Source organism: Chiloscyllium punctatum, chromosome 22 (genome assembly GCF_047496795.1).
Source record: "Chiloscyllium punctatum isolate Juve2018m chromosome 22, sChiPun1.3, whole genome shotgun sequence".
Classification (NCBI taxonomy): domain Eukaryota; kingdom Metazoa; phylum Chordata; class Chondrichthyes; order Orectolobiformes; family Hemiscylliidae; genus Chiloscyllium; species Chiloscyllium punctatum.
Genome location: NC_092760.1, coordinates 42246832 through 42260905, shown reverse-complemented (window position 1 = coordinate 42260905; position 14074 = coordinate 42246832). Strand labels below are relative to the sequence as shown.

Here is a 14074-nt window from a genome sequence, read left to right as displayed (position 1 = left end):
TGTCCTGTGGTCATGAGAAATGTTATATGAATGCAAATCTTTAATTTATTCTGGTGGCCAAAATCAAAAGCTTACAGCATGGGAAATTACTGGAGCTAACTTGAATGTATACCTTTGATATTGATGCTTCTTTGCACAGTGCACTAGTGCTGAAAGGATATTTAGCCACCTCCTCTATTGGGTGCTATTGATAGTTCTCTCTGGATCATATACAAAGCACAGCATTAATTTGGTTTGTTTTACTTTGAATTTAGAACTCCTTGATGCTGATTCTTCCTCAGTGCACACACAGAAGGGATCACAGATATTGCCTTATCAGTTCATTATCTTTTCTCAGTGAGCACAAGATTATAAAATTATAAATAACAACAACAACAAAACCAGCAATTGCTGGAAAATATGGAAACCCAGTTTTTAAGAAGGGTCACTGTACTTGACACGTTAACTCTGATTTCTCTCCACAGATGCTGCCAGACCTGCTGAGATTTTCCAGCAATTTCAATATTTATTTCTGATTTCTAGCATCCACAGGTCTTTTTGGTTTTTAATTATAAAATCATAATTATTTTTTCCCAGATGCCTGAACTTTGACTTGGATAAGACCTTGTTTATTTTCATCGCAGGAAGATATGAGTTCTCAAATAAAGGTGCTGACATATTCCTGGAAGCTTTGGCCCGTCTAAATTATCTACTCAAGGTGAGAAGCAGAATCCAAATTGGATCATCCTTTGTTTGTTGTCAAGTGTGAGTCTAGAAGCAGAACATGTATTCCACCGAGCCAATTCCAAAGTCTTAGGAAACATGTTCCCGTAATATATGTTGCATTCTTCCATCAGCTTCTGTATGATGATGTCATACAGTGCTAAATAATCCAACGTTGAACAAAACGACACAAAACCAACTTGCACTACTGTTGTGACTTTATTAGAAAGACCCAAGGCACCTAATAAGAGCACTATCAGTAAAGATTTGACATGGAGCCACAGCAGGAGATGTCAAAGCAAGGGACCAAAATCTTGGTCAAAAAGGAGCAGTTTAAAGGAGGAAAGCGAGGTAGAGTGGAGAAGTAGTTTAGGGAGGTTATTGCAGAGCTTAAAGTCTAGGTTACTCAAAAATAAGCTGCCAAAGGTGGCGCAAATAAAAGCAGGGGATGCACAAGTTGCCAGACTTGGAGGAGGGCCAAAGACCTTGCAGGCTTCTGGGGCTGAAGGGGATCGCACAGATATGGAAAGTACCAAACTGATGGAGGGTTTTGAAAGCAAGAATGAGGGTTCTAAAAGTGAATGGTTGCTAACAAGAATGGAAGTGGGCGGATGAGCCTGATTGGAGTAAAACAAACCAAACTACAAAAAACAAACATGATTTTTCAGTTGATAGCACATTCAAAGGTTTTGGAGGTTGGGTTGGTGTAGTGTCCTGGATGATGTTTGAGTCATGAACAGTTTTGAAAGAGAGCTGAGCCCTGTAATTCTTCGTGTAGTCCAACCACATTCCACTGTGGTGATTAATCGAATTGTCTGCAATAAACATTCAATCTATTGCCTGACCCTATAGTGAGGAGATTAGGGGAATAGAGAAGACTGACTGCGGTGAGAAGTAATAGTTTTAATGGGAGCAAGAACATCAAATATAAAAGGAGAGCATGCAATTCGGCAAATTGGTAGCTGCAGAAATAAGATGATGAATACTGGGCCAAACTATGGGTGTCTGAACTGGTAACTTAAATTTCACTGCTGTTACAAATTTTAAGTATTACAGTAGATCTTATTCATGATGTGAAGGAGCCGGTGTTGAATTGAGGTAGACAAAGTTAAAAATCAGAGTAGTGCTGGAAAAGCACAGCAGGTCAGGCAGCATCCGAGGAGCAGGAAAATCGACATTTCGGGCAAACGCCCTTCATTAGGATTCCTGACAAAGGGCTTTTGCCCGAAACGTCGATTTTCCTGCTCCTCGGATGCTGCCTGACCTGCTGTGCTTTTCCAGCACTACTCTGATCTAAACTCTGGTTTCCAGCATCTGCAGTCCTCACTTTTGCAAAGTTAAAAATCACACAACACCAGGTCACAATACAGGTCTAACAGGTTCATTTGGAAGCACTAGCTTTTGGAGTGCTGCTCCTTCATCAGGTAGCTATTGGGGCAGAATCATAGGACACAGAATTTATGTCAAAAATATCAAAGTATTATAGAACTAATGCAATGTATTGAACAAACCTAGGTTGCTGTTAAGTCTTTAGTCACTTAGACGGTGGTTGCAGGTTTCAATTCATATTTGATTAACATATTAATGAATCAAAACCTGCAACCCATTCTAAGTGACTAAAGACTTAACAGCAATCTAGGTTTGATTAGATTAGATTCCCTACAGTGTGGAAACAGGCCCTTTGGCCCAACAAGTCCACAACCACCCTCCGAAGAGTAACCCACCCAGATCCATTTCCTTCTGACAAATGCACCTAACACTATGGGCAATTTACCATGGCCAATTCACCTGACCTGCACACCTTTGGATTGTGGAAGGAAACCGGAGCACCCGGAGGAACCCATGCAGACACGGTGAGGATGTGCAAATGCAGACAGTCACCCGAGGCTGGAATTGAACCTGGGTCGCTGGCGCTGTGAGGCAGCAGTGCTAATCACTGAGCCACCGTGCCATCTTTCAATATGTTTCATCAGTTGCATTTTACTTTGATCATTTACTATAAACTCTGTGTCCTATGAACCCGCCCAACTAGCTACCTGACAAAGGAGCAGTGCTTTGAATGTTTATACTTCCAAATAAACCTGTTGGACTATATGGTCTTGTTTGATTTTTAGTGTCATAGAGATGTACAACATGGAAACAAACCCTTCGGTCCAACTCGTCCATGCCGACCAGTTACCCCAACCCAATTTAGTCCCACCTGCCAGCACCTGGCCCATATCCCTCCAAAACCTTCCTATTCGTATAGCCATCCATAAATGTTGCAATTGTACCAGCCTCTAACACTTCCTCTGGCAGCTGATTCAATACACGTCCCATCTTCTGCGTGAAAACGTTGCCCCTTAGGTCTCTTTTATATCTTTCCTCTCTCATCCTAAATCTATGCTGTCTCATTCTGGACTCCCCCACCCCAGGGAAAATACTTTGTCTATTTATCCTATACATGCCTCTCATGATTTTATAGACCTCTATAAGGTCATCCCTCAGCCTCCAACACTCCAGAGGAAACAGCCCAAGCCTATTCAACCTCTCCCTATAGCTCAAATCCTCCAACCCTGGCAACATCCTTGTCAATCTTTTCTCAATGCTTTCAAGTTTCACAACATCTTTCCAATAGGAAGGAGACCAGAATTGCACACAATATTCCAACAGTGGCCTAACCAATGTCCTGTACAGCTGCAACATGACCTCGCAACTCCTGTACTCAATACTCTGACCAATAAAGGAAAGCATGCCAAACGCCTCCTCCACTATCCTATCTACTGCAACTCTACTTTCAAGGAACTATGAACCTACAGTCCAAGGTCTCTTTGTTCAGCAACAATCCCTAGGACCTTACCATTAAGTGTATAAGTCCTGCTAAGATTTGCTTTCCCAAAATGTAGCTCCTTGCATTTATCTAAATTAAACTCCATCTGCCACTTCTCAGCCCATTGGCCCATCTGATCAAAATCCCCTTGTAATCTGAGGTAACCTTCTTCACTGTCCACTACACCTCCAATTTTGGTGTCAAATCGCAAACTTACTAACTGTACCTCTTATGGTCACATCTAAATCATTTATATAAATGATGAAATGTCGTGTACCTAGCACCAATCCTTGTGGCACTCCACTGGTCACAGGTCTCCAGTCTGAAAAACAACCCTCCTCCACCATCCTCTCTCTTCTACCTTTGAGCCAGTTCTGTATCCAAATGGCTAGTTCTCCCTGTACTCCCTGTGAGATCTAACTTTGATAACCAGTCTCCCATGGGGAACCTTGTTGAACGCCTTACTGAAGTCCATATATATCACGTCTACCATTCTCTGCCTTCATCAATCCTGTTCGTTTCTTCTTCAAAAAACTCAATCAAGATTGTGAGACACTATTTCCCACACACAAAGCCATGTTGACTATCCCTAATCAGTCCTTGCCTTTCCAAATACATGTACATCCTGTCCCTCAGCATTCCCTTCAACAACTTGCCCACCACCAACATCAGGCTCACTGGTCTATAGTTCCCTGGCTCGTCCTTACCACTTTTCTTAAATGGTGGCACCACGTTTGCCAACCTCCAGTCTTCCGGCACCTCACCTGTGACTATTGATGATGCAAATATCTCAGTAAGAGGCCCAGCAATCACTTCTCTAACTTCCCACAGAGTTCTAGGGTACACCTGATCAGGTCCTGGGGATTTATCCACTTTTATGTATTTCAAGACATCCTGCACTTCCTCCTCTGTAATATGAACATTTTTCAAGATATCACCATCTATTTCCCAACATTCTATATCTTCCACGTCATTTTCCACAGTAAAAACAGATGCAAAATACTCGTTTAGTACCGCCCCCATCTGCGGCTCCACACAAAGGCTGCCTTGCTGATCTTTGAGGGCCATAATATATTTGTAAAAACCCCTTTGGATTCTCCTTAATTCTATTTGCCAAAGCTCTCTCATGTACCCTTTTTGCCCTCCTGATTTCTCTCTTAAGTACACTCCTACTGCCTTTATACTCTTCTAAGGATGCACTTGATCTATCCTGTCTATACCTTGACAATATGCTTCCTTTTTCTTAACCAAACCCTCAATTTCTTTAGTCTTCCAGCATTCCCTATACCTACCAGCCTTTCCATTCACCCTGACAGGAATATACTTTCTCAGGATTCTCATTATCTCATTTCTAGACTTCCCATTTTCCAGCCATCCCTTTACCTGCGAACGTCTGCCCCCACTCAGCTTTTGAGCATTCTTGGCTAATAACGTCAAAATTGGCCTTTCTCCAATTTAGAACTTCAACTTTTAGATCTGATCTATCCTTCTCCATCACTATTTTAAAACTAATAGAAGTATGGTTGCTGGCCCCAAAGTGCTCCCCCACTGACACCTCAGTCACCTGCCCTGCCTTATTTCCCAAGAGTAGGTCAAGTTTTGCACCTTCTCTAGTAGGTACATCCACATACTGAATCAAAACATTTTCTTGTACACACTTAACAAATTCCTCTCCATCTAAATCCTTAACACTATGGCAGTCCCAGTCTACGTTTGAAAAGTTAAAATCCCCTACCATAACCACCCTATTATTCTTACAGATAACTGAGATCTCCCCACAAATTTGTTTCTCAATTTCCCTCTGACTATTAGTGGGTCTATAATGCAATCCCAATAAGGTGATAATCCCTTTCTTATTTCTCAGTTCCACCCAAATAACTTCCCTGGATGTATTTCTGGGAATATCCTCCCTCAATATAGCTATAATGTTATCCCTTATCAAAAACACGACTCCCCTTCCTCTCTTGCCTCCCTTTCTGTCCTTCCTGTAGCACTTGTATCCTGGAACATTAAGCTGCCAGGACTGTCCATATTTCTGTAATTGCTATTATATCCCAGTCCCATGTTCCTAACCATGCCCTGAGTTCATCTGCCTTCCCTGTAAAGCCACTTGTATTGAAATAAATACAGTTTAATTTATTAGTCCTACCTTGTTCTCTGCTTTGATCCTGCCTGCCCTGACTGTTTGACTCACCTTTGTTCTCAACTGTACCAGTCTCCGATTGATCTCTTTCCTCACTATGTCCCTGGGTCCCACCCCTTCACCCACACCTTACTAGCTTAAATCCTCCCAAGCAGCTCTAGCAAATCTCCCTGCCAATATATTAGTCCCCTTCCAATTTAGGTGCAATCTGTCCTTTTGGTACAGGTCACTTCTACCCCAAAAGAGCTTCCAATGATCCAAAAATGTGAATCCTTCTCCCATACACCAGCTCCTCAGCCATGCATTCACCTGCTCTGTCCTTCTATTCCTGCCTCATTTTAACTAAGTAGATCTTATTGGCAGGAATAGGCAAATGTGTATCTGTCCACTGAATTTCCCATCAGACTACAGATGATTTAATAAAAATATGGAGAAAACTGACCGAGGAAGATACAACAAGATAAGAAAAGAACATTTTATAAAAAAGTGTTTGGCTGATTTTTGCTGTTTTGACAAGTACCTTGCTGTTAGTGTTTGGCCACAAGATGGCAGGACTGAAAATGTGTTGCTGGAAAAGCGCAGCAGGTCAGGCAGCATCCAAGGAGCAGGAGAATCGACGTTTCGGGCATGAGCCCTTCTTCAGGAATGAGGAAAGTGTGTCCGGAAGGCTAAGATAAAAGGTAGGGAGGAGGGACTTGGGGGAGGGGCGTTGGAAATGTGATAGGTGGAAGGAGGTTAAGGTGAGGGTGATAGGCCGGAGTGGGGGTGGGGGCGGAGAGGTCAGGAAGAAGCATTTCCAACGCCCCTCCCCCAAGTCCCTCCTCCCTACCTTTTATCTTAGCCTGCTGGACACACTTTCCTCATTCCTGAAGAAGGGCTCATGCCCGAAACATTGATTCTCCTGCTCCTCGGATGCTGCCTGACCCGCTGCGCTTTTCCAGCAACACATTTTCAGCTCTGATCTCCAGCATCTGCAGTCCTCACTTTCTCCACAAGATGGCAGGAAACAACATCTTTTTACTCAGTTGGCAATATAACCACTAATGTGCTGTCCCTTCAAGATTTGGTTTGACTACATATTTAATTTCTCTCTTCTGACCTAACTTGAAGCCATTGATACTTGCTGAGATCAGTCCTGAAATGATAAGCTCCACCTTGAACAGTCAGCAGCATAGAGCAAAGGAAATGGGACGAATTGGATAGCTCTTTCAAGGAGCTGCTGCAGCTACAATGAACCAAATGTTCTTCTCCTGTGATCTATCATCCTGTAAATTCAGATTTGCTCCATCAGTTGCTACCCTTGATATCTTATTCTGTATGCTTCATAAACTTCTTCTTATGAAATTTTCAACAAATCTTATGAAACATTTGAACTTTATTACCAGCGATTATTTTTCTCCATCATTTCCCTGTGGAAATTTTGGAAGTTGCCTTCAGTCTTTTCCCTTTCAAGCAAGGAACTTTTGGGTTATTGGCCATTGTCTACAAAGGAACCAAAGACAAATGTCTTCGAGAGATCACCCCTCCCACCTTCATCGACCTATTGCACTCCCAGCTGCCTTCCCTCCAGCCCTGCCTCCCTCCCATTTATCTCTCAGCCCTCTTGCCATCACCGCCCCACCCCGCATTCCTGATGAAGAGCTTCTGCTCGAAACGTCGACTCGCCTGCTCTTCTGATGCTGCCTGACCAACTGTGCTTTTCCAGCACCACACTTTTTGACTATAGATTCTGAAAGTGTGGGACAAGGTGAGGAGGCAAACCTCCTTGAAGAACAGGGTAAATCTCCCAAGCCTGGCTGGATCATAACCTCAACTCCAGAAACTGATACTATATTAGTTGCATTCTTCCAATTGATTAGTGACTGGTCCAGCATTCCTGACTGAGTGTCTGCTGTGCCTGAAGCAGCAAAAGATCCTTCTGCTTTGTACTCCATCTTTATGCTAACCATGCAGTATAGCATTGATATCAATATCAGACCAGATATTATGCGCCATTCCTCATGTGATTTTAGCATTGGTGGACAGAAAATTGTTCAAGAGGTAACTGGTCTATCACCTATCCAGTCCCCCATCTTGAGCTTATCCCATAATATGGAAGGTGGGCTGGTTATTGAGATCAGCACAAGTCCTTCATCGGGAATGAGGCTTGTGGGCCAGGGCTGAGAGATAAATGGGAGGGGGGTGGGGTTGGGGGAAGGTAGCTGGGAATGTGATAGGTAGATGAAGGTGGGGAAGAAGGTGATAGGTTGGAGAGGATAGATGGAAAAGGTAATGGACAGGTCAGGAGGGTGGTGCCAAGTTGGAGGCTTGGGACTAGGATAGGTGAGGACCAGGGATTGGGGGGTGGGGTGCGGGGGAGGGGGGGGGTGGTTCAGAGAGGTGGGGGGGGGGTTCGGAAGAGGTGGGGGGGGGAAGAGTTCTGTCTTTGTTGTGTTGGGAGGAGTGGAGTTTGAGGCTGAATGTGTGGGAAGTGGAGGAGATGCACTGGAGGGCATCATCAACCATGTGGGAGGGGAAATGGTGATCTTTGGAGAAGGAGGCCATCTAGGATTTTCTAAGGTGGAGTTGGTCATCCTGGGAACAGATGCGGTGGAGGTGGAGGAATTGGGAATAAGGTATGGTGTTTTTACAGGAGGTAGGGTGGGAGGGAGGGTTGTCTAGGTAGCTGTGGCTGACAGTGGGCTTGTCATAGATGTCTGTGGTTAGTCGGTCGCTGGAGATGGAGAGGTCCAGGATCTCCCTTCCAAATAGTACTGTGGGGGTACTAGAGACACTAGATGAACAGCTAACAACATCTTACATGTATAACGTGCCTTTTTCCCGTCTCTTTAGAGGTAGTCACTTTAGTTCCTTGTCCGTGATATCCTCTTCAGTGATCACTTTATCTCTGTATATCTAATATGCTTTTACAGCAACTATGTGTTCTTCTTGGTTTCAGGCCAACCTTCCATCTCAACTTCCTGGAGTACTTGATATGTTGCATTTCATTTTGTAGTTTTATTTTATCTTAGCAAAACGCTTATCTGTCAGTTTCAATGTTTCTGCAGAGTTGATAAACTCCAGAACATGTTATGCTGTTGCTTTACCTTGCATCAAAAGTTTTCACACACTGCACTGGCATCATCAACATCTCTCTTTTTGGTTTCTTTTATTGTGACTGCACAGCTATGGACAAGCAGATTTTTTTAACAATTGCTTCCATTCCTGGAGAATCTTTCACTACATTTTGCTATATACATTGATGCTCTTCTAGCACAATAGAATACCAAACAGAATGCGCACTCATGTACCTTCCAGATTGCATCAAGATATAATAAACAACTGCTTCTTTCATCCAACCTTTGTTGCCAGTATCAGTTCTTTGCACCAAAGGTAGAATTTATTTACTGTAGAGGTGAAACCCATGAAAACCTAGCTTTAATTTTTAACCGATATACAATTGCTGGAGACTTGTCAATCAGTGAAAGCTGTTTCTTCAACTACCCTGTCAGGTTCCTGTCTAATGTCTTGTGATATTAATAAAAATGTGAGAAAATCTCCAGTAAACTGAAGTTTCACGAATATGACCCCAAATTGTGGCATCTTCATTCCAAATTTAATGTTAAGGGTTTAGGTATCATTCTGGTAACTTTACACTGCACTCCCTGAAAGGTCAATATATTCTTCCTAAAATATCGTGCCTGGAGCTGTTAATAGTCCTGAATAAATGGTTGATACTTCCATGAGTAAAGTGTAACTTTTAGCCCATTATATTTAATTAAGATTTGTAAATATAAAGGCCAGCATTATCGTAGATGTTTTAATTTTTTTCTGCGTCTTCTATAGTTTACCAGATCATGCATATAAATCCCTGACTTGGCTTGGACCTCCTGTGGTCCCAGGTTTTCACTGTTTAGTTGTCTCGAGCATAGAGGTGCTCAGAACTATTTTTCTGACTAAAATAAATTGACTCCAAAATGAAACAGAATCACTTGTCCTGAAATGCAGACTTCAGTTTGTAAAAATGGCATACGTGATATTCTCATTAAATATGGGTCTAGGTTAGAATGGCACTGGAAATGCACAACAGGTCAGGCAGCATCCGAGGAGCAGGACAATCGATGTTTCAGCAAAACCCTTCATCAGGAATGAGGCAGTGGACCTCTGGGGTGGAAAGATAAATGGGAGGGGGTGGGGCTTGGGAGAAGGTAGCCAAGAGTACAATAGGTCGATGGAGGTGGGGATGAAGGTGATAGGTCAGAGAGGAGCGTGGAGCGGGAAGGAAGTTGGCAGGTAGGATAGGTCCATGCCCCCCAACAACCCACCGCCCCCTCCTGGCACTTTCCCCTGCCACCGCAGGAACTGTAAAACCTGCGCCCACACCTCCCTCTCACCACCATCCAAGGCCCCAAAGGAGCCTTCCACATCCATCAAAGTTTCACCTGCACATCCACCAATGTCACTTATTGTATCCATTGCTCCCGATGCGGTCTCCTTTACACTGGGGAGACTGGACGCCTCCTAGCAGAGCACTGTGGGGAACATATCCAGGACACCCTCACCAATCAATCCCACTGCCCCTTGGCCAAACATTTCAACTCTTCCTCCCACTCTGCTGAGGACATGCAGGTCCTGGGCCTCCTCCACCACCACTTCCTCCCTACCTGATGCCTGGAGGAAGAACACTCATTTTCCGCCTTGGAACACTTCAACCCCAGGACGTCAATGTGGACTTCACAGTTTCCTCATTTCCCCTCCCTCCACCTTACCCCAGTTCCAAAATTCCAGTTCAGCACCGTCCTCATGACCTGTCCTACCTGCCAATCTTCCTTCCCACCTATCCGCTCCACCCTACCCTCTGACCTATCGCCTTCATCCCTACCTCCATCCATCTCTTGGCTACCTTCACACCAGCCCCACCCCCTCCCATTTATATCTCCACCCGGAGGTACCCTGCCTCTTTCCTGATGAAGGGCTTTTGCCCGAAATGTCGATTTTCCTGCCCCTCAGATGCGGCCTGACCTGCTGTGCTTTTCCAGCACCACTGTAATCTAAAATGATTTACAGCATCTGTAGTCTTCACTTTTGCCTTTCTCATTAAATATGCCATTTGGCTTCTGTGGCTGAGTATAGTGATCTACATAATCCTAACATTTCACTGGGGAACATCCATTAAGCCATTACAACAGGAATCATCTTGTCGGTCTCTTAGAAGCAATGTTCTAATGGGCCAACAAACCCTCTCATCGTTTGCAGTAAAAGCTGAAAATGCAAGGAATAGAGCAGTTTCACAAACATGAAGAAATCTTTTTATTCATCACTCAACAGGACTGCCGGCCAAGGTTAGCATTACACTCTTAAAGCAGCCTGCAACTTGAAAATGAACCAGGTCATTAATAATTCCATCGAGTGCAGAATTCATTTATTTATTGACAGAAGTTGCATTTTTCTGCACCTTCAGTTTTTTTTCTGAAGACTGTCCGTTGCAGGAGTTTAACTCCACAGATGCCAGCAAGAATCCAGTATATTACCCTTGTGGGCATTCTTAATGCCATTTATTTGCACTTTATATTTGTCCCTGTGTACTGAGGACAATGGGATGTTGTGAAATAAGAAAAATAATATGTGCAGGTTAGAGCTGCAAGTTAACATTCACTAATGTACTATTACTTTTGAACAGTTCATTCAGCGTGAAAAGTAAGACCTCACTTAATGTTTCTGCTCTGAAACAGGCAAACCGAAGTGAAGTAACGGTGGTTGCATTTTTCATCATGCCTGCAAGGACCAATAACTTCAATGTGGAAACACTTAAGGGGCAAGCAGTACGAAAACAACTTTGGTAAGGAAAGCACGCACTGAAAGTAGTCCCCAAGAAGAGTTGCAGTTATGTGTAAAAGTCACTGAATGATGATTTAAAAGAGTACTAGATTACATTAGAACCTATGGGTAACACATACAAGTACAACTTGTATTTGTAATGATATTGGAGCCTAGTCATCTGAAGATGAAAATTCTAACAAACTCTGAACGAGAACGTGAAACCCAACTGCTCATCTTTAGTAATCTTAAGAGAAGGAAGAGCACTGTTAGTGAAATTGATTGGATGACTATGGAACCATTTGGACCTATGAATGTTTTGATTTGGATTCACAGCAGATTTACTCCAAAAATAGACTGAAGGGAGGTCTTCATTTTGTAATGGTGTAAGATAGGGCAGCAGCCTATCTTGTGGTTTCCCCCAATTTTCTTTTTCATTACCATCCGCAAAAACAAACCCTGCCAGATTAAAAAAAAGGGGCTGCCTATTTGCTATCATCACCAAATTAACATTATTGTGAAATCTCAAGACTTACCCCCAACATCTTAATAAAAACCGAAAGTTGTGTTCCAGTGCGCGCTATGGATGGAATCATTTGCCACTGGTCTCATGGTTACCGTCCATTATGGAGGAAGGGAACAGGGCCAATTTCACTTTCCAGGCAGGAATTGGACAGTCGAGAGCAGCAACCACTTAAAGGAAACAACAGAGAACCCATCACAATTTCTGAGTCGCCCCGAGTTTTCAAAAAGTGAGGCAATCAGTGGGCGACACGGTGGCACAGTGGTTAGCACTGCTGCCTCACAGCGCCAGAGACCCGGGTTCAATTCCCGCCTCAGGCGACTCTCTGTGTGGAGTTTGCACATTCTCCCCGTGTCTGCGTGGGTTTCCTCCGGGTGCTCCGGAAATCATGCAGGAAATCAACCTAGAAAGGTTCTGCTACTTTAGACCCTGTGTCCTAACAAAATTAACTGTCACTGAAATCATAGGAAGATGATTAGTGGGTAGCATTGAAATAAAAAGGTTGGGGACTTGGCACGTCTGGATTTGCTAGCATTTCCTCTTTGTCCTTTCTTGACTCTCTCAGTAATGTACCTCTACCTTCTGAATGTGACATGGGGCACTGAATCATTGCATCGTCAGAACTGCCAGTGCTTCCCTTTGCAGTTACCTTCTAATGGTTACCCAACTCCTTTTTTCCACTCATCAGCACTCTACCTCCCCATTTTCTTAACTGGCTGCCTTATCTCAGCACATCGTATACCTTAATTAAACAAAATGCTGCAGCTTACATGTTAACCTACATTTTGCCCCCGAGTCCAAATATTCCTGAACTTTGAAGGTTTTACTCAGTTTCTCTGCCTCAGAAAGTTAATTTCAAATTGCATTTTTAGTTTCAAACACCTTCAAGACCTCAATCCAACTAGCTTGATCATCACCTACCACTTTGTCTCCCCCGTGTCTCCAGTCCTCAAACATCACATATTTCTCCACATTTCTCCACACACTCTTTGTTCCATCACTGGTTGTTCAACAACTCTGTTCTCCTACAGTTAGTACGCCTTTACCTTGTCAAATCTCAAACAGCTTTAACAAATCCTATTAAAACTCTTCTCATAGACTGAGCCATTGATTCCTTCCAATGCATCTCCATTTCCACTCCACTCTGTATCCTTTTTTTTATTTCTCTTCCAAAATGCAAATCACTAAGATAGCTTTCATATGTGTGGATTGCTATAAAACTTTCTTGTTGTGTATTTAATTTACAAGAAATTTTGCTAAGATTTGATTTTAAAAAGTAACATAATTTCTCTTCCTGTTGGCTATCGTACTCGACTAGAGCTAGTGATCCCTTTATCTCAACTTGCTGAAGAAGCCAGATTTGACTAGTATTTAAAGATCTGTATTCATTTAAACAAAAAACTGCATCAAAGTCTATGACCTTTTGCACTTTTTCAGCTTTAGGTTGTTCTTCTCTAATTTGAATGGCAGTTTTCATACAAACAGCTGCAATGTCAACTAGAGTATTTATGAAGGCTGGTGAACAATACCACCTCATGCATGGCCTTACAAAAAAAATGCACAGTTTGCAATACATCAATAACATGCTGATAACTTCCCTCCTCTACTTTCTGTACCTCAAATTTCTTGCTGTTCTCTTTCAGTTGGTCTTGAAAAGCTCAAGTATTTCATGTTCTGACTACATTTGCAACACAAATGTGTTTTAGGCTTTTTTGTATGAAAGATCTCATTGTTCTTATTTAACAAGCACCTTCATTCAGAGTAACTACATTAAGATGAGTGAGAGTTTTAGCACCTGCTTGTGGGCATTGGAACAAAGAAGCATTGTTTTCTGTCACAATGTACGTTATCCCTCATTTGTATTCATGATTTATAGGTGTATTTCTTGTTTCTGAATCAGATAGTCTGGTATTTGAATTACATGAAGTATTAAAACCTATGTTTTGTTGTTGATTCTGAACAATAGTGGGGATGGGCTTTATGCTGCCTGTGGTTCTCCATGCTGACTCAGGTAACTTTGTTGTTTTTGTTGAATCCCAAAAAGGATTTTGGTTTTGTTAGGAGGCTCATTCTGTAGAGGGAGGGAGTTGACTGGTACAGG

The 14074-nt window shown here is 42.8% G+C and overlaps 1 protein-coding gene across 2 annotated transcripts in view; it reads left to right on the top strand.

The window, feature by feature from the left end:
* LOC140493579 (glycogen [starch] synthase, muscle-like) overlaps nt 1-14074 on the top strand; it is an 84214-nt gene that overhangs the window by 42817 nt on the left and 27323 nt on the right. For both annotated transcript variants that reach the window (XM_072592158.1, XM_072592157.1), the window contains exons 7-8: nt 577-697; nt 11366-11472. In XM_072592158.1, coding sequence (XP_072448259.1) covers nt 577-697; nt 11366-11472 — 228 coding nt within the window. The remainder of the gene's footprint in view (nt 1-576; nt 698-11365; nt 11473-14074) is intronic.